The sequence below is a fragment of the Argiope bruennichi genome, chromosome 7 (genome assembly GCF_947563725.1).
Source record: "Argiope bruennichi chromosome 7, qqArgBrue1.1, whole genome shotgun sequence".
Lineage (NCBI taxonomy): Eukaryota > Metazoa > Arthropoda > Arachnida > Araneae > Araneidae > Argiope > Argiope bruennichi.
Genome location: NC_079157.1, coordinates 70,222,618 through 70,247,652, shown reverse-complemented (window position 1 = coordinate 70,247,652; position 25,035 = coordinate 70,222,618). Strand labels below are relative to the sequence as shown.

Below are 25,035 nucleotides of genomic sequence, written 5' to 3'. Positions count from 1 at the left end.
TATTTTATTTGGTGGTGCAATTTCAAGAAGGAAAAAAAAAAAAAAAAATAGTCTTCCTTGCAAAACAGTTGCCAAAAGTAGGCTGTTGCACTTCTCAGAGTAGCCAGCGCTGCTACAATTTTAATTAAAATGTCCTACTTATTTTTTACTTGCATGTTTATGATTATATTAAGAATTCATGAAATGTTTATTAGGTTTAATTTCTTGATTACCTTCTGAAGGATTAGCATTTTACAGGAATATTTCCACTCTTCTGCTACAAAAATTGATGATCACAAACTTTTTGGTTATTTTTACAGTCGCCTCGAGCAAGATCAGTCAACCGACATGCTATACTTACTTGGAAGGGCCATTAATTGACTTAATGTAATGAGATTCAGTACTTCAATACTGAATCTAGTTTTTAAATTATTAGCGTGCTAAGAATATTTTACTAAATATAATTATTATAAGGCAGAAAAAATTTAATTTTGAATTTTTTTTTCAACAGTTTCTTTATTGACTCAAACAACATAAAAGTATAATTCTTTGAATCATTTTTCCAACTGACTGTATATGTCTATCTCTAATGGTTTAGAATTAAACTACATCCATGATTAAATGGACACCTTTTATACAAACTTTTTCATTTTTGAAAAACTTTATAGCCCTTTATCCTATTTTCCACTTACATAGCATCCTGGATTAAAATTCTGAAAATCTGCTTACATTATTTAATATTAGACAACTAACTAGTCCATGAGAGTATTGCTTATATTTAATTTTAGTTATAAATCATTTAAATATACCTTCATGTGTATGTTTCTGTCAAATTATTGGACACTAGCCGCCTTTGGCGACCAGACGGTTCGCCAGTATTACCGCTCGTTACAATTTTTCCAATTAAACATTTTAAGTAACTGGTCTCTTAATAGATTCTCAAACAAAACATTTTTAATCTTCAAATTTTGATAGTCATACCAAACTTATACTGCTGTTTAGATCGTTTCGTTCAATTTATTATATATATTTTCCTAATTTGTTGTCATTTCCGGTAAAACTTCAACTTTAATTTAAAGTGGAAATGATGAAATTGCAATTAATATAAATATATTTTTTAATAAAACCAAGTATTTTATTTTATTTATCATCTTTATTGTTGTTTATTTATTTTTATTATTATCGAATATGAGTATTGCAAACAGAATCGCTCGGTATGTAAGTCTTATGTGAGCTACAAAATATTTTTCATAATTTATGTAATATCTCAAACAATAATTCAACAAAAATTCTCAGATTCAGCATAAAATTCAGTTTTTAGTTTTGCTTTCAAAAGGATTGAAATGAAATCAATAAAAATATTTTGTTCCGGCCTATAAATATATTTCAAAAATTATGAAGTCTAAATTTAATGCAGTAAGGTATCATATTCTGAGAAATATTCTGGACATACCAAATTTTAAATAAATGGATGAATGTTTCTATTTTCCACGATCAACTAAGACTTATTTATGAAGTTTTGAATGTTAAAAATTTAGAAAAACTCAACATTTTCATAATCTTAGGCCAATTAATCTTGAGAAACCTGTGCGCTGATTGGCGTATTTTCTTTGAAACGATCGATGAAAAATCAAATTATCCTTTTTTTATTGAATAGTGATATATAAATTTTCATAAATCAGTCAGTTTAAGTGATTGATTTAGTTGATTGGAAATTAACTCTTTTTATTTAAAATATTAGTGCTTCAAGAGCATTTTGTTATTCCTGATTTCCACAGCAGAAGCTTTATGTAAAATCAAAAATTCGTTATTTATTAGAGCATTTATTGAATCAAGTTGCATAAAATATAATCATTTTCCATTTAAATCATTTTAGCAGATCTGTGTCTTACTAAAGGTTTACAAATTAGCTGTGTGGCCCTGTTTTGAATGGATATCCTGTTCATATTAAACAAAACTTGCCTTAAAATAAAACTGATTTATTGGATTAATAATATAGAGAGTGTAAAAGATCATAAAATAATTTTCCTTGAATTTATTTTTAAAAAAATAATATTTCATATTTGTTTCATTTCCTACAGACACGTGCCGAAAATTATATTTTTGCAGATTTCATTTCCAAAAAGATTTAATTTATTTTTAATTGGAGCTTTAATCAATGTGATGGCAACACTTTGAAAAAAGCTAATTTTTTCCCATGAATGCGAAACGTGCTCGTGCAGCTTAAATTTTATTTTTATTTTGTACGAAAAAAATTGTTGAAAAATATAGTTAAAATATTTATTTAAAAATTCATTAAAAATAGAAATTTAATTTTAAGGTTAAAACATTGGTATCATTTAAAAGATAAATTTTTGATCTTTAACTTCATGTAAAAATCTTTTTTGTGCGGTAATATTTGCGGAAGTTATAGCAGAAACACGCCAAAATTTCGCTTAATTTTTAAATAAATAAAATTCTAATTAAAAATTCGAAAAAATAACACCCAGGTGCACATTCCCGGCCTCCAAGGTATACACGTGCCAAATTTGGTAGCTGTAGGTTGAATGGTCTGGCCTGTAGAGCGCCAACACACACACACACATTGAGCTTTATTATAAGTATAGATTTGAACCTTGTTATTTGAGTCATGATTATAGGTTCTTTTTTATTGTTTAAATAACTTTTTTGGAAACTAACCCCAAGACATCATAAATAAATTATTGGTATATTTAAATTTTGTGACTTTATAACTTTATTTTTTTTGTCTTGTAAAACACAAATATTAAACAGAATCCTTCTTTTCTAGCTTTCAATAGTAGTAGATCACACAATTAAATATTTCTTGAAACGATGAAAATAGTTTGCATTTCAAGTGTTGGTTATTTTTATTATTTTTTTTCCCCCTCCAGTCAAAATTTATGAACTTGAATAGATAAATTTTGAAACATTGTAAATAATTTTTACTTAATATTTTTTGGAGTTATCTCAGAAATCTAAATTCAATTTGATTTTAATTAAAATTTCAAAACAATCGCTCCAGAGTGGGCATTCCCATTCTCCAAGGTATAAATATGCCAAATTTAATAGATGCAAGGCAAATCTTTATTATTTTCAGAGATTGCAAAAGATAAACTGATAGAAGAGGAAAATTTAGACAGCGTATCATTATTCCCTGTTTAAAATTGCTGAATAAAATCTTTATATTAAATGATGTAAGAACAGAAGGGAATTTATATGTTGTATTATAACAGGAATCTGTATTTAAAGTTAAAAGTTATGGGTCTGTTTCCATAAATCTGAACTGTACTCATTTGCTTACTGCATCAAACTTTTTTTATTCCATGTCGACTATTTTCTGCATGGAGTGGTCAGATTTGTACAAGATGCTTGGCTTCGACCATACCAATTTTTCTTCCATTGATGTTTTAACAAAATTGTGAATATTCATCAGTAACATAGCAATTTCTTTTTCAACTGCAGAATAAAAAATTCATCCTTCCCTAATAAAGGTCAAGTTTGCTTAATTCCTTTTTTTTTTTTTTTATCAGTTTTAAAGATTTATACTCTAAAGAATATTAATTGAAGCATTTTGTTCCCTAAGTTAATGTTACCATTGGGAATAATTATATAAAATAAAAGAGCCTCAAATGGTATACTGTTGACTTTCTTAAAAAATAAAAATAATAAATTTGGTGAAAATACAATAAGTTGAAAGCAATACTGTTAAAATTACAAAAGTAGTGTAAAGTTATAAATATTAAATTTTTAACTCTCAATAATTCATGTCTCATAACTTTGGCTATTTTAATAAGAAAATCGATACTAAAGAAAAAAGCAAGCAATAAAACACATAATCAGTAATAATTCTTTTATTTTTTCGATCTTATGAATAAAATTCTATTCAAAGCAAAAAGAGTCAACTTTGTACAAATTTTCTTTACATGATTTACAATGGGATATATATATATATATATGATTTTTTCTTTTACATTACAGCCAGCAAAAGTGTTCCATTTATAAAATTTAAATGAACTGTTTTAAATATGTATGTTGATGAAGCACTTTTAACAAATATTAATATAACGTATCATCTAGCTTATTATTTTAAACAAAAGTGAAATGAAGCCATTTGAAACTGAAATATTAGAGTATCCATTTGTTTGGTTTGTAAAGTTGATTGAATATAATATATAAAAAGAAAATTCAAATAATAAATCACATAAATTGTTAATAATAAGTGTCATTTTCAAAACTTAAAATATACATTTTTAAAGCACTACAAAATAGGAAAGTCAACCAAAATTAAGTAATGAGGTAATACATCTATTTTGCCAATATCTGTTTAGAATCCTTGCCCTCTATTTTTAAAGTTGAGCATAGGAGAATTATGTAACTTTTTTAAATATTTATTATAGTAAGTAGACAAACTAGAAAAAAAGCAATTACTTGAAATCTAGGCTGGATAACTGCAATATCATTGCAGTTGTAAATTCATTGTATTTCTAGATATAAAACAATAAAAGTATTGTCTTCTTCCCCTACAAAGTAGCTCATATATTGTTAAACAGTTAAATATTTTGCTTTAATTGATTCTTTTCTCATATATTTATCTACAATAAGGGTGGATTCTTTAAAGGCACTGAAGAATATCTCCTTACAAGATTTAACTTATAAGCTATATCTAGAATCTAAGGAACTGAAGCTATTTTTACACCCACATGAAGAATGTTGTCAAAAATTCTTATGAAATACACAGCAATCCCAGGAATAAAAGTAGGACTATAATAAAGATTTTTGTTTAAATGACAGTTACAATTCAAAAATAAATACTATATATGTTGTTGCAAAATTAACAGATTAGGATGTTATTTTCCGTAAATCAAAATTCGATTTATACTATTTATTTCTTTTAATTTAAGGCAACAATTTTAAATGCAGGAATAAATCGAATATAAAACAAGATTTATATAAAAAGCTATATAATTTATGAAACCTCATTTCTATCTTAATAATATGATTTATTCAATTAAAAACTATATACTTTTCTTTGTATGAAGATGTACCAATGAATTGAAGAAAAATGTAACATACATAATTTAACTGTAAGTGATGTTCAATATAAAAGCAAAACACAAAAAAAGTTGCACCTTTAATAACACATAGGTATTTTTGAACAACATTCATAAGTTTACATCAAAAAATATAAAATAAACAATGAATGTAAAAAAACGGCTTGCAAGGTAAGACTTCATTTGCTTTTCTTACAAATTCTACAAAAATCCTTCAAAAAAGAGTAAGATCACTTCAAGGTTAATTTACAAAACTCAAGGAGATTTCTTTTTCTTAAGTTAACAGTTAGAAACTCAAAAATATAATAAAGCAAAAATAAACGTTTTTGTCAAAAACACACAAATAGAACTTTTGTGACTTAGAAAAAATAAAACAAACAATATAAATCTAACAAGTTTCATTTTTAATGTAGCTTTTTACAAATTGGTAAACTGTATTCAAAACAGTCTAGAATAAAGGTTCTACAACAGTATTTACAGTTTCTACAAATGGAAACAGTGATTCTTTATCAACATGTGCAAAAAATGCTTATTTCTTTAAAAAAAATATTGAAATTTTGTAATCTTGCATACATCCAGAAGCAAGGGTCAGCCTGCATCGGCACAGTATGTGGACTTCATAAATAAATGAAACTGCACTTTTTTAAATATTGTTGCAGAATGCATCACACAATTATAGAAACCTGTCCAGTTATGGTTTCTTTGGTCTTTGTATTATCAGAAAGTGCAGAATAACAAAGCAAATATTTCTCAGCTTGACTATGAAGTCTAAAAGAAATGAAAATCATAATTTTATTTGCAGTAATATCTGTTAAATCATTTAATGCACATTTTAGCATATTATCTTACATTACAAATTTATTATCAAAAATAAAAGTATTGGGAAATATAAATAAATACAATGAGGTAATTGTAAAATGCAAGAACAATATAATATTGCAAAAATTGTAATAAATATTTTAATAACAAGCAATTTAAAAAAAAAAAACTCCTATTAAATATATTATTTAGTATAATTATTACTGTTATACTAAAAACTACTCATTGAATCAATTAATTAATTTTGAATATGCAATTACATATTATATTATATATGAAATACAGGATGTAATATCAGGCTTAATTAACAACAACAAAAAAAAGTTAAAAACTAGAAGAATAAGTTTCCAATATAACCCAATTTATAGAACAAAGAAAACTTCTATCTGCTCTTTATAATAGTAAAAAGACCTAACAATTTGAAAACTAAATTGTATTTCATGAATTGCTCATAAAAAACGCTATTTGTTGAAGATTATGATTTGGTTTTATAAGAAATATAATAAATTAAAAAAACTTAACTCATAGAAAGCACCTTCAAAAGGGCAAAAACTCAATTTAATTATGTAATTATGGCAGTTAACATTTTTACTTAGGACAAAACACTATCTTTAAACTAAATTTACACACTAATTCCAAATTAGTGAGGCAAGAAGTTTTTTAAATAAAATAATAAATTTAAAAATAGAACAATACATTTAAAATTAGACTAATAACCTTAATGCCAAAATTTTAACATTTCTAATGGTTGGCACTTTTTAAAAGGATCATTGATAAAATATTTAAATAAATTAAAAATGAATTCATACCACATTTTATTCCAATTAAGAGCTACTAGCCAATGTACTGACAGTAATGCCTTGCTGTTGTAGATGGGCTCGGAGGGCTTGATTTTCATTCTTGAGTTCTTCGTATTGTTGACGAAGAGCATCTAAATCAAGGTTGAGGCGTTCATTTTCTTTCAGCACATCAGGTAGCCTGGCACATGAATTTCTCAACTCTTGGATATAGTCACAAGCCTTTGCAAGGATTCCTCCCTTGCTTTGGGAATAAAACTGTAAATTGCACAGAAAAACAATTGTCCTTTTCTTATTAACAAAGAAAAATTAACTAGCTGTACGTTATCACCTGCTTTGAAATAAAAGTGAAGTATGCCTCTAAGGTAATTTTCTGATGTTAATAAGAAAATAGCTATATAACAATAGAAAGATTTTTAAACAAATTAACTGTCAAAGAAAAGTTTTTTAAATAAACTTACATGCATTATTTATCTTATCAAAAAATTTATTTTCTGTCAAATGCACCTTATTGATAAGTTTGTTTCACATATAAAAATATGATCATTATAAAAAATAATTTATTATTACATTTTCGATAATGACACAATCCACTTAAACTTTGTCTGAAACATCTTTCTAAAAAAACATTAAAAAAAACAAAAAAAAACTAGGTATCATTAAATGTAAAAGATAGGATCAAACAGCTAACAAAATAAATATATATAGAAAAGATTTATAGTTTTTCCTATCAAAATGAAATTAGATTTATTATTTATATGATATAAAAGAATATTCTGCCAAAAAGTTTCAGATATTAATAAAATTTTATCGGTGGAATTTCAAAATATTTTTACATTGCAAAGAGAAAGTAATCAATTACAATTATATTTAAATTATAAGAGAACAATTTTACAATTTCGAACAAATATTAGAATATTTTTAAATGATGCCTTAGTAATAAGGCCCCAAAATAATTTATAGTAAGCATTATGCCTGGTAAAAATAGCAAGTATATACCTGTATATTATATTACACATCTCATAAATGATTAATAATCACATTTTAATTTTATCAGCTACAAACTAAATAATAAAAGAATTATCAAATTATTATAATGAAAGATATATATATACATTTTGCATTCATTACTTTTCTTTTTATTTTTACCTTTTATATAATATAAACAATAATAATAGATGTAACAAAGTATCACTTAAATTGCTTAAGTGGTGATGATATAAATTGTCAAATTTTATTTAATATTCATTAAAAGGTGGAATAATGGTAAAATAAACATGTAAAATTTTGAATTAATACTATTAAAATAAATGTCGGAATAATATATAAAGATTTATATAAAATTATTCAGAATATTTTTTATTATAATTCCAGAATCTACAAAAAATTACAATAGGGGGAAAATATAAACACAGCAATATTGCTTTTGGTATGAGTGCTATAAAAACATCTACTCACTTGTCCTTGTTTCGTATGATCAGACGTACAATCTGGAACTATTTTTGACAACTTTACTATCCAATTATTTATTTTATCCCTTCTTCGCCTTTCAACTGGAAATAATTTTAAATAAAATTAATTCATTTGCCAATTTAAATTTTAAAAAGATTACAAATGAAACTGGTTTCAGCTTATAAACATTAAAAATTTAATTCTACTTTGAAGGATTATTTTTTTAATCATAAATAATAAACATAAAGAATGTCATGAAAATGGTTCCTATAATTTATGTTTTAATTCAATTTTCAATTTCAAAAATAAGATGCTTAATTTAAATCTCTTTATAAAAAAGTTTTCCTTTATTAAAAAATGTAGTAAATAAATCATTTTATAAAATTATTCAAAATAAATTGAAAATAGTAATTGCAAAAATATGAATCACTATTTGATAATGGTATCAAACAATAAAAGTAAAAATTGTACTTTTGATATGATAAAAATTAAGTAAAGGTTTTTCTTTCGTATGAAGATTAGAAATACATATTTGTAATTAGAAAATTAACCTTCATTGTGCGTTGCACGTCGTCGTTCATCCCTGGCTGTTCTTCCTCCTTCTAGTTTGGGACTAAATTGATGAGTTCTAGGAGCTATTGTTCGCTGACCAGTTTGCAACACTTCTTGGGGAGACATCATAACATAAAATGGACCTAAAATTATAAATGGGGTTCATTTAATTTCCTGTAGAAACAGAAAGGGGGGGGGATACTCAATAAATTGGTAGAATCAAATCTTAATAAAACATCAAATCACTCAAAACAAAAAGTAAATTTATTAAATATTATTTTAACTACATTTATTAAATATTTTAAATTCATAAAGATTTTCAGAAACAAACAGTATGCATTATTCAATTATGGTTTAAAATGAACTACTAAAACATTCAAAATAGTGTTTGATGGCAAGATATTCAAACTCTGTACATGATTTCAGGTAAAAGAAATTACTGTTACAATTACAAATTATGAAAATGTCTTTTACAGTGATAATTATAAACAATTTGCATAATTTTTCTTTAAAAGGGCTGATTATACAAAAATTATCATGCATTTACAAATAAAAAGTTTTAAATTCACTGAATTCATATATATATAATTAAAATTTAAATAAAGTAAATACAGTAAATTTTATATATATAATAATTTTAATTACAATTGCCATACAAGGTACTATAATAATTTTATTTAATCCAATGGAGAAGCTGGAAAATTCTCCTTCATTATTGAAAACTTTCAAATTCAGGACACAGAACATAATATAGAAGCTTTACAAATTCATATATCAATATTATAAATGCATACTCTAAGTAGAACCTCCCAAATGACAAAATTAAATAGCAATATTTAATGCATAAATATATAAATACATGACGAGTAAATTCTCATAAAGAAATAAAAATATTTCAACAGTTGTTTAAAAAGTCATTAGAAGCATGATTATTCATATTTCAGAATCAAAGATAAATTTATCACTTCAAAATATACAAATACAAATCATCACTCCTTTGAAATTAAATAATTTTTTGATACTCTGCAGTTTTCATAGCACTCAAAAACTACCAAAAAGAATGCATTGTTACACATAGTACATAAGGTTAATTTTCAAATGTTTATCAAAGAGATTCCTGTATCTAACTGGTTAAGAAGTAATAATTTGCATGAATATACATAACAGGAAATTTTGAGAAATAAGAAATTTACATGCATATGTAAATACATAAGCTGTATTTTAATAATTTTCTATAATATGCAATTTTTTAATATGATTACATGGGAATCCCCTATACTAATATATAATATTATTATGTCATGACATTATTTAATCAATAAGGCCTTCATTACCATTAAATAAAAATTCATTTCAACACTATAATACAAAACATTTCAGTACAAATTAATATTCTATTTAAATAATTCATAGTTAAAAAAGTTTGTATTTTCATAAAAAAAAAAAGGGTTTATCATTTTATTATAAGGAATATATTTTTAATATATATTAGCCTTTTTACCAGCAATTCCAGAGGATGTTTACAAAAGAATATTATTAACTATGAGAAGTTATTATTATCAAATTAAAGAAGTTACAACATTTTCAAATAAATTAAATCAAAGATAACATTTTAAATCTTAAAAATTATCAATGCTTAATGTAACCACCACCACTGCAAATGCATCTAATATTCTATCCCTAGTAGACTTAACATGATTAGCTTCATAGTTTAAATTACAGCAGTTATTTGCATTTTCAATTTATCAGTACTTGTCAGTAACAGTGGAAGTAGCATTATCTTTTATATAGTCCTAAAGAAAAAAACTATAGAGTTAAATCAGGGCTTCGGGGGAAGTATTGAATAAAGCAAAGTTGACATCTGCTCTGCATATTGGACAATTTGTTATTTTAAGTATCTACAAACAAATAAGTGCCAACATGGGATAAATAAATTTTCTAGTTTCTTCCAACTGCAGAAAAATCAAATCTTTAGTAAATCCAAGTAAGTAAAAAAAGTTACTAACTGTGAATGTGCAGGGGGGGGGGGACAATTTTGCCTTGTGATATAACAAAAAACAGACAACCATGTTCAACTTCATTGATTACCCAATTATTAGCTGTATCCCATATCTGAATATTGAGTCAATTGATTGAACTGTTGATATGAAATGTCACCATTAAAGAAAATCTTATACAAACTAACTTTCAGTCTGTTTCATTAAGAATAAACTTCCAAATATTAATTCTGTTTTCCTCATCTTTCTGGATTAAAATACATACCATGCAGCTTCCATGATATGAAAATCAATCACTTTTTCATCATTTGCTAACATTCATGTAAAGACATTTCCAGTTTAGACTGTTATTGAATGTTTATCAAATTTATTCCATATTCTGTTGAGAACACACATGATCAGCAAGAAATTTTGTTTTTGTGAATGAAACTCTTTCAAAAAACTTACAAAACCAATTTAAGATATTTCATACATTGAGAGTAAGAATTACACACATGATATATAATATTCATTCAATAATCCTGTCCAATTCTTGTTAGCAAAATCTAAAGCATACAATACCCATGGTTGCTTGATTATCATGTCAGCGCATGCTGATTAAATGAACTTATATAGTTAAGATGATGGGCACCCTTGAGCTACTTAATGTTGTTTCAATTCTTTGAACGCTGCATTTACTTGTTTTGTTGAGAAATTACAGCCACTCAAAGTTGGCACAAATACTTAATTATTTCAATTTTCTACCAATCTCTTCAAATGAAGTTTCGAATGTAATCATGACTGTCCTCAAACTTTTAGGTGATTTTAGATTCTAAACAGTTTTAATTATATTCAAGGATAATCTTCTGAACTATTAAAACATAATTGGGGGAGGGGGGAGCTTTTTTTTTAATAATCTTTCCTGAACTTTTAGAGATATATGCAATCTAAAATTACTTTGAGGAAATTCAATTCAGTATGACTGGCAAACTTTTGGCTGTACTGTTGATATAATTTAGCAATTTATTTTTTAAAACTAGCCTAGAATATGAAGCCCAGTCCCATCATTTATTTCATGGTTCTTTCTCAGAATATATGGGAGAATATAAAGGCAGTTAAAGGCAGAATATAAAGGCACAAAACAAATCAATAATGTATAAGAATAAAAATAACTTTGTGAATACTTTTACTCTATTAATTTTTCATCATTCCTAATGATCTGTTTTATAAAAGGATATTTTCAAAGTATTTATATAAGACTCATTTTTATTTAAATTATTTGAACAATAATGCATAAAGGAATTTTTTTGTTTGTATGTTTGAAACTTATTGTAATTCACAAATTAAAATTTCCCATTTTAAATCAGTGACGAAATATTTGCAAGAAGCTTACAAAATTGATATGTAGTATATCATTATATATATATATATATATATATATATATATATATATATATATATATATATATATATATATATATAGTATTAAATTAGCATCTAAAAAACTAATAATATATATACTAGCATCTAAAACTAATAATATTTACTTATACTAGCATCTAAAACTAATAATATTTAATACTATATATATATTTATATATATATATATATATAGTATTAAATTAGCATCTAAAAAACAGATAAATTGATTTTTTTTTTTCATATGCATCATTTAAATAGCACTTAACTGCTTTAAAATAATACTTATATGATTTTAAGAAAGTATTTCCCAAGGAGACAGTCAATTTTCTAAATTCAGGAAAAGGAAAACTGATTTTGCAAATATTTCAGCTGAAACATTTAAATTTATTATATGTATAGTTAGTTACCTTCTGCCCCAGGACTTGCACTTCCATTAGCAGCATTAAATGGATTAGCAATTATTGCTTGAGTCACTTGTTGACCTCCTGCAACTATAGCAGCAGAAGTCGTAACTATTTGGGCACCTTGACCATCATCTCTAGATCCATCAGCAGCTAACTGTACCACTCGATATGTTACAGTCCCTGTAGCTAAATTTATGTTAATTCTGTATTTGACTATTTCAAATATTATGCAACATACAGAAGAGCTTGATAAATTCCATTTAACATCAGACTGAGAAAGAATTATGAGTTTTTTATTCATTAAATTAGCACAGTATTCTAATAAAACACAAAGAAGTATAAGCTTAGATGTCAAAGATGCAGCAATTTCAACAATAAATTTTTAAAAAATTAATATTTAACACATATACTAAGAAGGTCAACATCAACAACATCAATTTTGTTCAGTACAAATGTAGAAAACTTGTACATCATGATCTCAAGAGATATTTGTTTTCATTTAAACCCAAGATCCACAAGTCAAAATAAATGCTTTACTTAAAAAGTACCTTTATAATACTTACACAAATTTCTCTATTGTAAAATCAATATGCAAACTTGATACTGTGATTAATTTTTTAAAATAAATATTTTTATTTTTATTTTTAATTAAAATTTAGCAGCTGTGGAAGAACATATAAAAATTTCAAATTATATTAATCAACTTAACAAAAATTTTAATATATATAAATTTTAATATAAATAACCACATTACTGTAAAAATAATTATTTTGGCTTTGTAATAATCTATATTAAAATTTGGCAAAGATAAAGCTCAACTGCTTACCATCAGTTATAGCAGGTGGATCATCAGGATTGATTTTGTCTTGTGAACTAGAAAGAATAAGTTTTTTTAATTGATACAATAATAAGAAAAATGCACTGTGCTATTTCAGTACTACAAGAAAAGAAACATCACAGAAACAATAGAAAATTAACATAAATTAAAGAACAAAGCTAAACACTAAATTCTACTGCATGATTCAAGTTCTATATTTATAATTTAAATAGTTACAAAGAAATACTTTCCTTAATATGAAAGAAAATTGACAAATCAATTAGTAATAGTGGAAAAATAATTTTTAAATTGTGATAGTGCTGAAACAAATCATCCAGCAATATAAATGTAAAAATTTTAAGCTAACAAATATATATCTTAGTTCATATAAAATAATCCTCAATATTATCCTTTTATCAGTTATTTTGTCACACAAAAATGAAAAATAATGATTTGTAAATCTTTAATTCATCTTAAGTGGCTTTAAAGTGAAGTTTCTATAAAGAGTTTCATTTTTAAAACAAAATAATATGAATGCTTTTAGATTTGGGTAAATAAAGTTCGGAATGATTATGAAAAAAATGAAGATTATAAAGGAAACGAAACCAATAATTGATAAGACTAAGTTTACAGTACTATTTCTAATTCATGAAATTTCCATATAATAGCTAAGACCTAATTCATGCTAACTGAAAGCTGATATTCTAAACAGATAAAATTTAATAGAAAATTAAAATAATACAATTAAGAAAGCATATACAGTCTGCTTCAAAAATTAAAATGGGTGAAAAAGTATGTTCTTAAAATTAATCACGATAATTTTTACTGAAAACAAATCCTTAAAATCACATTTCTTACTTTAATGCATCTGCACAAATGATATCGGAGTGGAGATTCCTATTGCTATTAATATCTTGAATAACTTCAACAACTTCCCATCTACCAGCATTAGCACTATCATCTCCATTTACATCCATAGCAGCAATTCTGAAACAGAAATATCAAAATGTTTTATATAATTAAATTTCTTTTTAGGTATCATTTCACTAAAATACATTTGTTCTTCTATTTATTACTGCATTTAATCATATAGATATGAAGCAAAATTTTGAAAATAATTCTATCTCAAATCTCTGCAATTTTAGCAATAAATCATTTTTGAAAACAATGATAATGACTTTTAAGAACATTAAAAATGGTTTTAAAAACATCTGAAAAATGACCATTTTACCTTAATACAGAAAAAAAAAAAAAAAAAAAAAAAAAAAAAGCTATCATTTAAGGCATGTCTCTTCTACTTACTTTCTGAAGTATAAACATATCTACACATATGATAAATTTAAAATCTTCATCAATCTAAGCCATACTAATATGAGAGAAATGATGCACACATGTTGAAAATTCAAAAAGAAAAGAAAGCAGCTGACAAAAAAAATTTTTTCATCAACCCAAAGAGTATTTGCTCCTAAAATTAAGATAGAATAGGGAAGAAGTTTATAAGGAGGTAATGAAAAAATCAATCAAAGACAGTTATAGTTATAAGGTTTTGAGAGGTACAAATAAAAATCTAGGCCCTACAATACTAAGAAGTTACAATAAAAGTTTATGTTTTACAATTTTTAATAAAAAAAAGAAGTAATTTGAAAAGTGTAAACACAATGAATTTATCACATATATATTCATAATCCATATACTTTAAAGTGGCTGTAATATTGAAAATATGTTTTATTGCTAATAAAAAAGAAAAATATACATTTGTAAATATCAAAAATATTCAAGAAATGCGTATTAGTCTATACGTCCCACAACTGTTTATAAGTAGCAACCTTTCTTATAGCTATAATATTTGTTGCTTTCTACAAAGATTTAAAATGTTTTTGTCAAATGTAATACATTATAAAAGCTATCATATATATTTGATTTCAAAGACAGCATCTAAAAAATCTATTATTAAATATCATCAAACTGGAAATTCTGATCAATAATCTCTAATTTACCAAATATATTTATTGATAAAACTACTTTTACATTAATTACACCATTTCTAATTTTTATATTTTACAAGTATTCCAACAATATTGCGTATTTACATTTAAAAAATTCATTTTGTTGAATAAAATCTGTTATATAATAGCTAATATATTCTAAATATAAATAAAAAATAAATAAGCTATATACTTATGACTTCACTGAAAAAATATGCATTACTATATTGTTAAATATTTATATATTTTAAAAATAAATTAAATTAGAAATTTTGAAAATAAGAATGCACTTTTTTTTTTACGTGTGAAAGCACTTAAAATTAATTTGAATAAGAATGTAATCTTTTTTTCCTCTCAATCATACAGTATTTCCTGTTAATACACAAAATTTTCCAATACATACAGCTAACAAAAAAAAATATTAAAATAAAGTCATTAAATCTTACTTTGGATTAACATAAACCTCTTGTAAATAATCCTTTTCAGATTTTATTGAACGAACTGAGCTAAATACAAGAAAAAAAAAATTTAAACAAAATTAGTAATGTATAATTGTAAATATAAATTTTAATTAATTCAAAATGTAATTTTTCTAAATAGCTTATAAAATAGATAATATTTAATAACTACATAATATAATCTCTCATATAATTACAGATTTTAAAACATTGGAACTTCAAAGTAAGGCAAACAAATGTTGTGTAAATCTAAAAGTGTTGCTTTAGTAAATAGAGAATCAATTTAAATATACTTCATGCAATTTGAAATAGAGTAACTATGTAAAAATGAGTGAAAAATCAAGTGCTTTCAATAATAGCATGAAAGGAACAGCTTGAAATAAGAATTCATTTTTATAAAACATCTTTGCAAGAAAATAAATTCTCTTGTTTGCACTGCTTACAAATATTCAAGATTTTAATCACATTGTAACTCATTCTCCCATATTCTTCAAAACTTCTGTTAGCTTAATAATAACAATATAAGGGTAATTCACACATATTGTATGATTAATAAATATTTTATATCTTTTTAAGTTTGAGACTGTACTATGAGTTCAGTAATTTTATTGAATTATCTGACTTTTTGTTATGAATTGGAAGAAAAAGTACACCACAGATTTTATAATCTGCATTTTCACAAGCACACACATCAGTTGGTGGTAAAATGTATTCCTTTTGAAATATGATACATACTTTAGGAATATTTTTGAGTCCTAATGTAAGAAGATCCAATACATCAGTAAATATAAAAATGATATTGAAATATTTTAATTGTCTTAATGCATAAAATAACATAAATGCGAGTACCATTTAAAAAAAATAAAATGACAATGCTGCAATTTTAAGAATGCAAATCACATGAAACTCCAATTACAAACAGATTTGTTGCTAAAACTTTTAAAATTTGAAGATAAATTATTCAAATATCACAAGTATGCATTAATTTTAACTGAAACAAACAAGTGAGCTATTATATTTTCGATGTTAATAAAAAAGGCACAGAAAATGGAAATCACTTATTCGCTTGTTAACACAGATATACTCACGTATTAAACATTTCAAAGTTGTATTTTCTTTCGTTAGAAAATTTTTGGAGCTCTTACAAAGTAAAAATACTGCAATTCATATCAAATTTTATGCCCTAAATATAATTCCGATGCATAAGAGCTTTTAACATATCTTTAAGGCCATAGCAACCACTACTTCCTGCTCAGAACTGTAATCGCGTGAAGCCAAATTTTTTGTCACGATCAAATGAAAAGCATCAGAGGAACACCTATAGTAGTCTTTAGTGATCACAGCAAGAACTTTCTAACTTTCTTACCTTCCATCTATTTCTTCATCGAGTAAATCCATGTGATCATAGGTAAATATTTTGAATTTGCCAGGAAGTAATGTGGTAGTGATCACGGGGCCAAACAACAGGTCATGTGAGTCGCGAAAATGAACATGTGACAATATGGCGCTTTTTCACTTATACTAAATTACACTGTCGATGAAATGTTCATACGCAGTAACAACTTACAAGAATCAATCATAAAACACCCATTGCATGTTGAAGAAAACGGAAAAACCACATAATTTGCATGCAAAATTTAAAACGAGAAAGTTTCAACACAAATATACTTTTGCTAGCATCAGAACTACTTCTTTCTCAATCCAATGCCACTTTGCGCAATTCTTATCAAAAACCTGATAAAAGAAGATCATAAATAAACAAACATAATTGTTTTACTATATATGAATATCTAAAGTTAATAAAATAACAAAAATAAAAAAAAATTACAATACAATTTTTTTGAGTAGCTTCATTTTTTTAAAATTTTCGAATTCTTGCATAAATTGGTAGAATTGCAAATTTTATGAGATATGAAAATGATCTAAAATATGAAAGGGTCGAAGCCAAAATTCTATGGGATATTTGGAGAATATCAGCTTTTCTCAATAAATGTTGGCTATATTTATAAATTTCACTTTTATTTCAATATTAATTAATAGATGAATTTGAAGCTGTTGTGCGACAGAAATGGACCAGTGTAAACAATTCAAAATATTTTCACATAATGCTTTATAAAAAAAATCTTAAATTAAAAAAATTGAAATTTATTTAATAAACACTATAGTGAAAAAGTTTTCGATGAATCACCGAAATAATAAGAAATTAATCTATATATTATCAATTGGATGACGTCAAAAGTGTCCTATGGAAGTTCTCGTTCTTCAAATCGCGGTAATTTTTAAAAACATTAACATTACATTTTTTAACTTTACGCTGTTTTATTTTCCAAATGAATATCTATAAACCTAGATACTGAATATAAGTCGGTGCTTACGCTAACCAAACCGCTCTCGATTTACTTGGTGATTCTTATCTCAGATTACAGGAAAACTTTCATACATATTTCTCGTTTGCTTTCAAATAAAACCAGGGCCATAAAATATCGTCACCTCCAATAGATAAGACTAGTGTAATAAATAATGATATAAATATTCGCCTCTTATCTATTGGAGGTGACAAAAATATTCACAAATACCTAGAATGCAAATAATTAGAATATGGTTTCAAATTATTATTACATTGCATCTAAATATCAGTTTTGAAAAATTGAGAAATATTATTTCTTAAACTCAGCAAGAATAAATTGATCTGAATTTTTAAAATTTAATTCCATTATTTTTGTATTTACAGGATTTATAGCGATAAGAACAATCGTATGAAATTTTGAAAGCATGAGATTGGGATATGTAACAACACTGCTGTTAACGCTTGTTTTAAGATGAAGAATTCACGTAAATTCATCGACATACACACACAATGATAAAATCAGAACAACAAAGTTTATTTATAATTTCAGAACGATTACTAATTCGATTCAATCCATACTTACGTTTCCAAAGCTTTAAACAAAAGTGGTAGATCGTAGAGAGTGGAAGCAACAATGAGTGAAGATATGGTTAAAAATTTCAAAGAGGCCTCTATAGGATATAACCGATAAAATTAGTAGATTTTCAAATCCTACATTTCTTGAAGAAATCTTGGAGGCTGGTTTTATTAGCAGTTTTCTTAACCAAAAAAAGTTTTTCAGAAATATTGCAAATATTGTTGAAAAGCAATATTTAAAAATTTGTTAAAATAAGATGGAATTTCATAATTAAGATTTTATCATTAAAATATATATACATATATTAATATATTTTTATTTTTAAGATGAAATAAAATCTATTTTAGTTGCAAAAAATTTTCGGAAATTATTGCAGAAAAACGTCAAACTTTTTCGAGTTTTAAAAAATAAAAGTTTAAAAATTGCACTACCAAATTGTACACAATCCCGCCCTCTAAATATTTCTCAGTAGACACCCATACACTTTTTCTTATATTAGAAAAGAAATTGTATATAAAAAAATATTTATACATATATTACATAGAATCGGTGTAGCAAAATGTTATTTCGAATCCCAACAACATAAAAATATTTATAAAAATAAATTTTGCATCAAAATATTTTTATTAATTTCAGCGACTGGAGATTGTTTTTTTTTTCAAATAAAAAATATGATATAATAATAAAACAAAATAACAGAAAAATAAATTTTACGAATAAATAAATAATAATTTTTAATAAGTAAAATTTTTAATAAATAAATACATTTTAATAAAAAAAAATTGCATCAAACTCAATTTTGAATAAAAAAATTATCTAAAAAAGTATAAAAAAAAGGAAGTAAAAAAAAACGAGTATAGTTTCAGAAAGTGTAAAGGAAACAAAATAGTTTGATTCAAAGTTTTAGCGAAATAAAACGAAAAACAAAATTGGTTAATAGAAAATGGTAAAGATAAGAATAAATCCTTATAAATGTACTCACTTCACTTGCCACATCTTATAACCATTATTTTAGCTGCTCACCAAAATAATTTTTGTTAACGCCCGTAGAAGACGAAGACTGTTAGCGCTGACTGGTTGAGTTCAAAACCTGAATTTTTTAATAAAAGAGAGTTTTAGATACATAAGTTGCAATAGTAAAGCGACCATGAAAGAAATTTCCAATGCATTCGTTACAATAGTTATTTATCTCAGTCAGAGAGAGATTTTTCTTGGGATTTAAAATCTGTAAGAATTATTTCGAAGTGATTGGAGTTTGCCAATGATATTTCAGGTATGTAGATGATTTGATTGGAAGGCGTGTTTAAGTTTTTGAGAATAAGTGAAACGGATTTTTTGTCTTTAGTACTTAACTGACTTTTTCGAATCATTATAAGAAAGTTCTGTTAGAAAGGTAGAATGTAAATCATTAACTGTTTGCTTAATGATGAGTGGGAAGCCAGCTGCTACATTTTTTTCTGAAAGAATTTCTTGCGAAACAATTTTTAAAGGGACAAAATTCCGAGGTCCATTTTGGAACACCTAGAACAATTATCAGTCAATGTTTGAATAGTATTGCATGCTTTAAATTGTATCGCCGAAAACTTATTGATGGTAGTGCATAATAAAATATACTGTTATTTGCGATGTTATTAATAAATTTAGTCTTGGACCGTAATTTTTTTAATACAAACCTCTTAAGATCATTCGTTTTTTTTTTTTTTGACTCCTCTTTTTCTGAGATTTTTTAACATTATTAATTCTTTTTAGACCAAAAAATTTAATCGATTTACTCCATTGTAAAATGTATCCCATGGGATAAACGCATGGATATATTGCAATTTTTTTCTTGGACAATTCAGCTATTGAACTTTTTTCTGGCTGATTTCTAGTTTCCAGTAATAGCGCCACTTATATATATATATATATATATATATATATATATATATATATATACAAAAGTTTTAGAATCAAGTTAAGTTAATAGGAAAAACAAAAAATTTTTGGTTTTAGTTTAAATAGGTAATAAATTTTAGTTGCGATTTCGAAACTGTTTTGTTTCGTTTTCATTTTAGTTTCGTTTTCAAACTTTTTCTTACTTTAGATTGGTTACTTATATATATATATATATATATATATATATATATATATATATATATATTGCAATGAATGATGACTGCAGAAAATAAACAAAGATATATGCAAAAAAAGAAGAAAACACACTCAACACCTACCTCCATGGCTTCATAGAAGTGATGCATAAAAATGACAAAGAGGATGGGAAAAAGCACAATACCCTGGTATAAACCTCTGTTCAGAGTTTTGATGCATACCTCCAACGAATCAAGAAAGTTTTGGGCTAAAAAAGGTTGGGTAACCAGTTTGCCTAGTTACCTATTATACCAAGTTGTAAAGAGTTTCGAATACGGCCTCAAATGTGGACGGAATCATATGCATATCAAGCAAAAGATTTTTTTTCATCCGTTTTTAAGAATTTTTTTCTAAAAAATTGCAATGTAATTATCGCTGAAAGATGTGAAATCATGCAGAATATTGTGGAGCATATTTATTCCAGCAGTTTTTTATTGCAAATTAAGTCGGTTGAGGATGTTTTCAAAAATTTTATTAAAAAAAACTGAAGTTAGAACGATTGGATGGTAGGAAGAAATGTTTTCCGAAGGATACATTTTGTATCCGAAGGATACATTTTGACAAATGACTATGGCAGTGTTTTTGAAAAATTACATGTTCTTTTTTACATATTATTTAAATAGTATTGAATGTTGAATTTTATGAATATAGTTCCCCAGTTAGTTCTTTTTAAAAATAATTATTACTCTTAGATAAGTTAATATTTTAAAGCTTACTAATGAAATTATTGTATTTTTTTTTCTTATGTAATTACTTTTATAAATATTGAGAGTTAGTTATTTGATGTTTTCAGTTTGCTTAAAAGAAAGAACATGAAACTCAAATTAGTATATATTGAATGAATTATGTTTACAATTTCAAATTATGAAATATAAAAGGTATGGATACCTTTTTTTTAAATCTATGCAACTTATGAATAAATAATTTCATTTTAATTTGTAGAAATCATTAAAGGAAAACAAACAAAATCAAGCTTTCATAATTTTTATTTACACATTACATATATATATATATATATATATATATATATAGAGAGAGAGAGAGAGAGAGAGAGAAAGAGAGATATATATAAAATATATGTGATAATTATTTGAAAAAATATGATCCAATGTATGTTTCAATGTACTCACTAATACAAAAAACTAAAAAAAAAAAAAAAAAAACTATTAACTATTTATCAACATTTATTTTTCTAGACACTTAGAAATAATATAAACACAGTATGACAAGAATGTCAATGTAAATGATGAAATCAATTTTTTTCAACAGAAACATCCTAGATACTAAAGAAGTTTTTTTTATCACTAATAAAAACATAATGTTGAACAGTATACTTTTAAAGCAGAACATTTATGAAATTTTTTTAAATGCTAAAGTTACATTGATAAAAATTAAATTGAATGAATATCATAAAATAAAACAAAAACATATAATAGAGTAAATTTAATAAACAACAATAAGGTCATGATATATATACATATATATATAGAGAGAAGTTAAATAGGATATAAAGAGGAGTTGAAAGAAACACTTTTATGCTTTCACAGCGTTATACGTTGTGTAAAATAATGCTGTTGTGTTCAGAATGAAGATTTGTTTGAATCGAAATTTATTTGAAATATTAAAAAAAAACATTGTTGGATTTCAAGATATAATACTTTTTTTTTTCAATATTCTCTTTTCGCTTTTTTTACATAATAACGAAACCGACTTGCGAATTTCTTATATTTTATCCAGTCTGTCACAGAAATGTTTCTGAATGCTTTTTTTTCCGGAAATGTTTGTGTAGCTTTTCATAACAATGGCAAGAAATATTCTAATAAGGAGAGTAAGTTCTGTGCAACAAGAATTTAAAGGAAGTACATTAAGTAATTATCTTGGTTGTATTCACTGTGATTTCTTCTACGGAACATTGGTTGTCCTTATCAAATATTTTTTTGTCTTTTCTTTGAGATTTACGACCATTTAATTGTTTTCAAACCTTCTGCTATCGACGGAGAAAGAATTATGCGAATATGATCGATATCAAAAGTTGAATCTACCATGTAATAAGTGACTCCATCATTAATATCAGCCGAATAGAATTATATCTAAGAGTAATTGTGCTCTCAAGGTGCTGTAACGTGGGTGTGGTTGTATTAAGGATTAAGTAATGAGAAGTAGTTAACCAATCGATAATATTGTTGCTTAGAGCTGATTAACGGGAATGTCCAAAAAGAATGGATACAGGTTAAAATCACCAAAAATGAAAGTACGCAGAGACAAAGATTCAAAGAATTGATTTGTTTGTTCAGTATAGAAACTTTGTGGGGCATATAAGTTTGATAATATTAAATTTAATACCCCGAAACTGGATCTCGACTGCTAAATTTTCCAAATGCGTAAAAACTATGAGGTTGCGGAGGATTATTTTGCCGGACATGCTTGCTGAAATGTCTGTAAGATGATGATTACCTGGTCTATTTTGTCTATGGGGACGGGAAAATATTCTGTTAGAAAAGGTAAAAGTTTCTATCTCGGCTATAAAGGTCTCTTGAGAAACCCAAAAGGAAGAAGTAGGAAATGGAAAGGATTGTAAACCAAAAATTTTTCCCCCTTGATACCCTTGCAATTTCGCTGCAGAAAAGTTATTTTTAAAAAAAGATTTTAAATATATAAGGAAAAGAAACCCTGCTTGTTTCTAAATAAAGACAAAAACGCACAAAAAAGTCCATAAATTCGAACTCGAATTTATGGACCTTCCCATTTGGAAAGACAAACAGCAATGAGAAAGTGAAGTAAACAAAAAAAGTCCCCCCCCCCCAAAAAAAAAAACTAAGCCAAGTCCAAAGGACCACCTGTATCCCATTATATAAGAATACCTTGCATAAATTTTTCCATTGCATAAATGATGCATAATTTTCTTGGCTTTTTTCTTTTGCCCCGAAGATTTGTTAGATTCCCCTTGGTTAAACATGTTGATAAGATTTTGCAATAACTTTTTTTTTTTTTGAAGACTTCTTTTAATATGGCTTTTTGTTGCTTTAATTTTTCTGCAACTAGTGACTCCGATTTTTTGGTTTATGTTTCCTTCGACCTTTGTCATATTTATGCTTATTTTAACTGTATTGGCATAACTTAATTTTGCAGATTGTTGGCAGAGACAACTGGCCTTGAATGGTTTCCGCATTTGAATTCTATTATTTTTCGTTCTGTGATATAGTGTGAACAAAATTTTGATGTCGCTGGTTGCAGATTCTAGCAATTGATGCACTTTTCGGGACTTGGCATTGACCTTCGTGTGTTTCATACATAGGTGAAAAATTTGTTTCCTCATATTCTAGTTCAATGCAAGAAACTGTGGCATTTCATGCATTGCCTAGGTTCATCAACGAACTTCTGGGTTTTATTTAACTATAATTTTGTAAAACATATCTGGATGGATTCTGGTAAAGTGGTGCTGAGAATTGTTAAGAGGACAGAAGATTCACGTTAATAATTGAATTTCATAAATCTCATTTCTATATTTTCAGTATCATTGTTACCTGCAATTTTGATTATTTCTCATAATCTGCAGTCGCTGCTGTCATTGAACATCTGTTTCATTTGGTTTTGTGGCGGATTGGTGGCGGAGAGGATAGAACCGGGGACCTTGTTCACAGCCCAGTAACATGGCTATGATACAAAAGCAATTGCTCGTGCAGCGTAGTTGTTAACTGGCTTATAAGCTTTCTGTACAGTTTCAAAAGTTTTACGTATCCTAATTTTTTTTAAGTGATTGATTTAAGTTTGTCTTTTAAAAAATGCTTGATGTTCAATGCCAAAAGATACGCATAAAATAAACAAAAAATCTTAATGTTGCCTAGGTAAGGAGAATCTACAAATTTCTTTATTTCAAAATCATCTACTTTAAATTTTCTAAGCCGGCGTCCTGGCATAGGGGAAGCGCGTGTTCCCCATTATCTGGGCGTCCTGGGTTCGAGTCCCGGTCCGGGCATGGTTCTTCATCTGTTCTATCTGTGAAATGTGCGAATGTGCCCCCCTGTGAAAAGGGGTTGTCAAGCGAATATGATGCGTGAGTAGCTAAGACGTACTCTTGGCCCTAGTTGGCGTTACTAAAAACAAGAGACGCTCCCTTGGCGTCAGTGGCTTAAATCACTGACTTAGTCAGCGAGCTTGTTCATGGCAAGTGCTATTAGAAACAATAACAACAACAAATTTTCTAAAAAAAAATTGTTAACAATTGGATTAAAAATTGAGCAAAAACGTTACTGGTATCATTAAAAAAAG

The 25,035-nt window shown here is 26.1% G+C and overlaps 1 protein-coding gene across 6 annotated transcripts; it reads right to left on the bottom strand.

Annotated features, from left to right (window-relative positions):
• Positions 1 to 5,417: 5,417 nt before the first annotated feature.
• On the bottom strand, positions 5,418 to 17,421 carry LOC129976232 (upstream stimulatory factor 2-like). 6 transcript variants are annotated; one of them, XM_056089707.1, is made up of 9 exons: positions 17,280 to 17,421; positions 15,701 to 15,760; positions 14,128 to 14,256; positions 13,279 to 13,325; positions 12,456 to 12,638; positions 8,650 to 8,793; positions 8,105 to 8,199; positions 6,659 to 6,904; positions 5,418 to 5,798 (listed from the first exon to the last, which is right to left on the bottom strand). In XM_056089707.1, the coding sequence occupies exons 3-8, from the start codon at positions 14,244 to 14,246 to the stop codon at positions 6,674 to 6,676; spliced, it is 819 nt and encodes a 272-aa protein (XP_055945682.1). In that variant the 5' UTR covers positions 14,247 to 14,256; positions 15,701 to 15,760; positions 17,280 to 17,421; the 3' UTR covers positions 5,418 to 5,798; positions 6,659 to 6,673. The 6 variants fall into 6 exon arrangements, with proteins under 6 accessions (XP_055945682.1, XP_055945676.1, XP_055945679.1 ...); XM_056089701.1 differs by lacking the exon at positions 17,280 to 17,421 and adding an exon at positions 17,079 to 17,270; XM_056089704.1 differs by lacking the exon at positions 17,280 to 17,421 and adding an exon at positions 17,079 to 17,270 and having other exon boundaries at positions 6,659 to 6,886.
• Between the last annotated feature and the right edge of the window lie 7,614 nt (positions 17,422 to 25,035).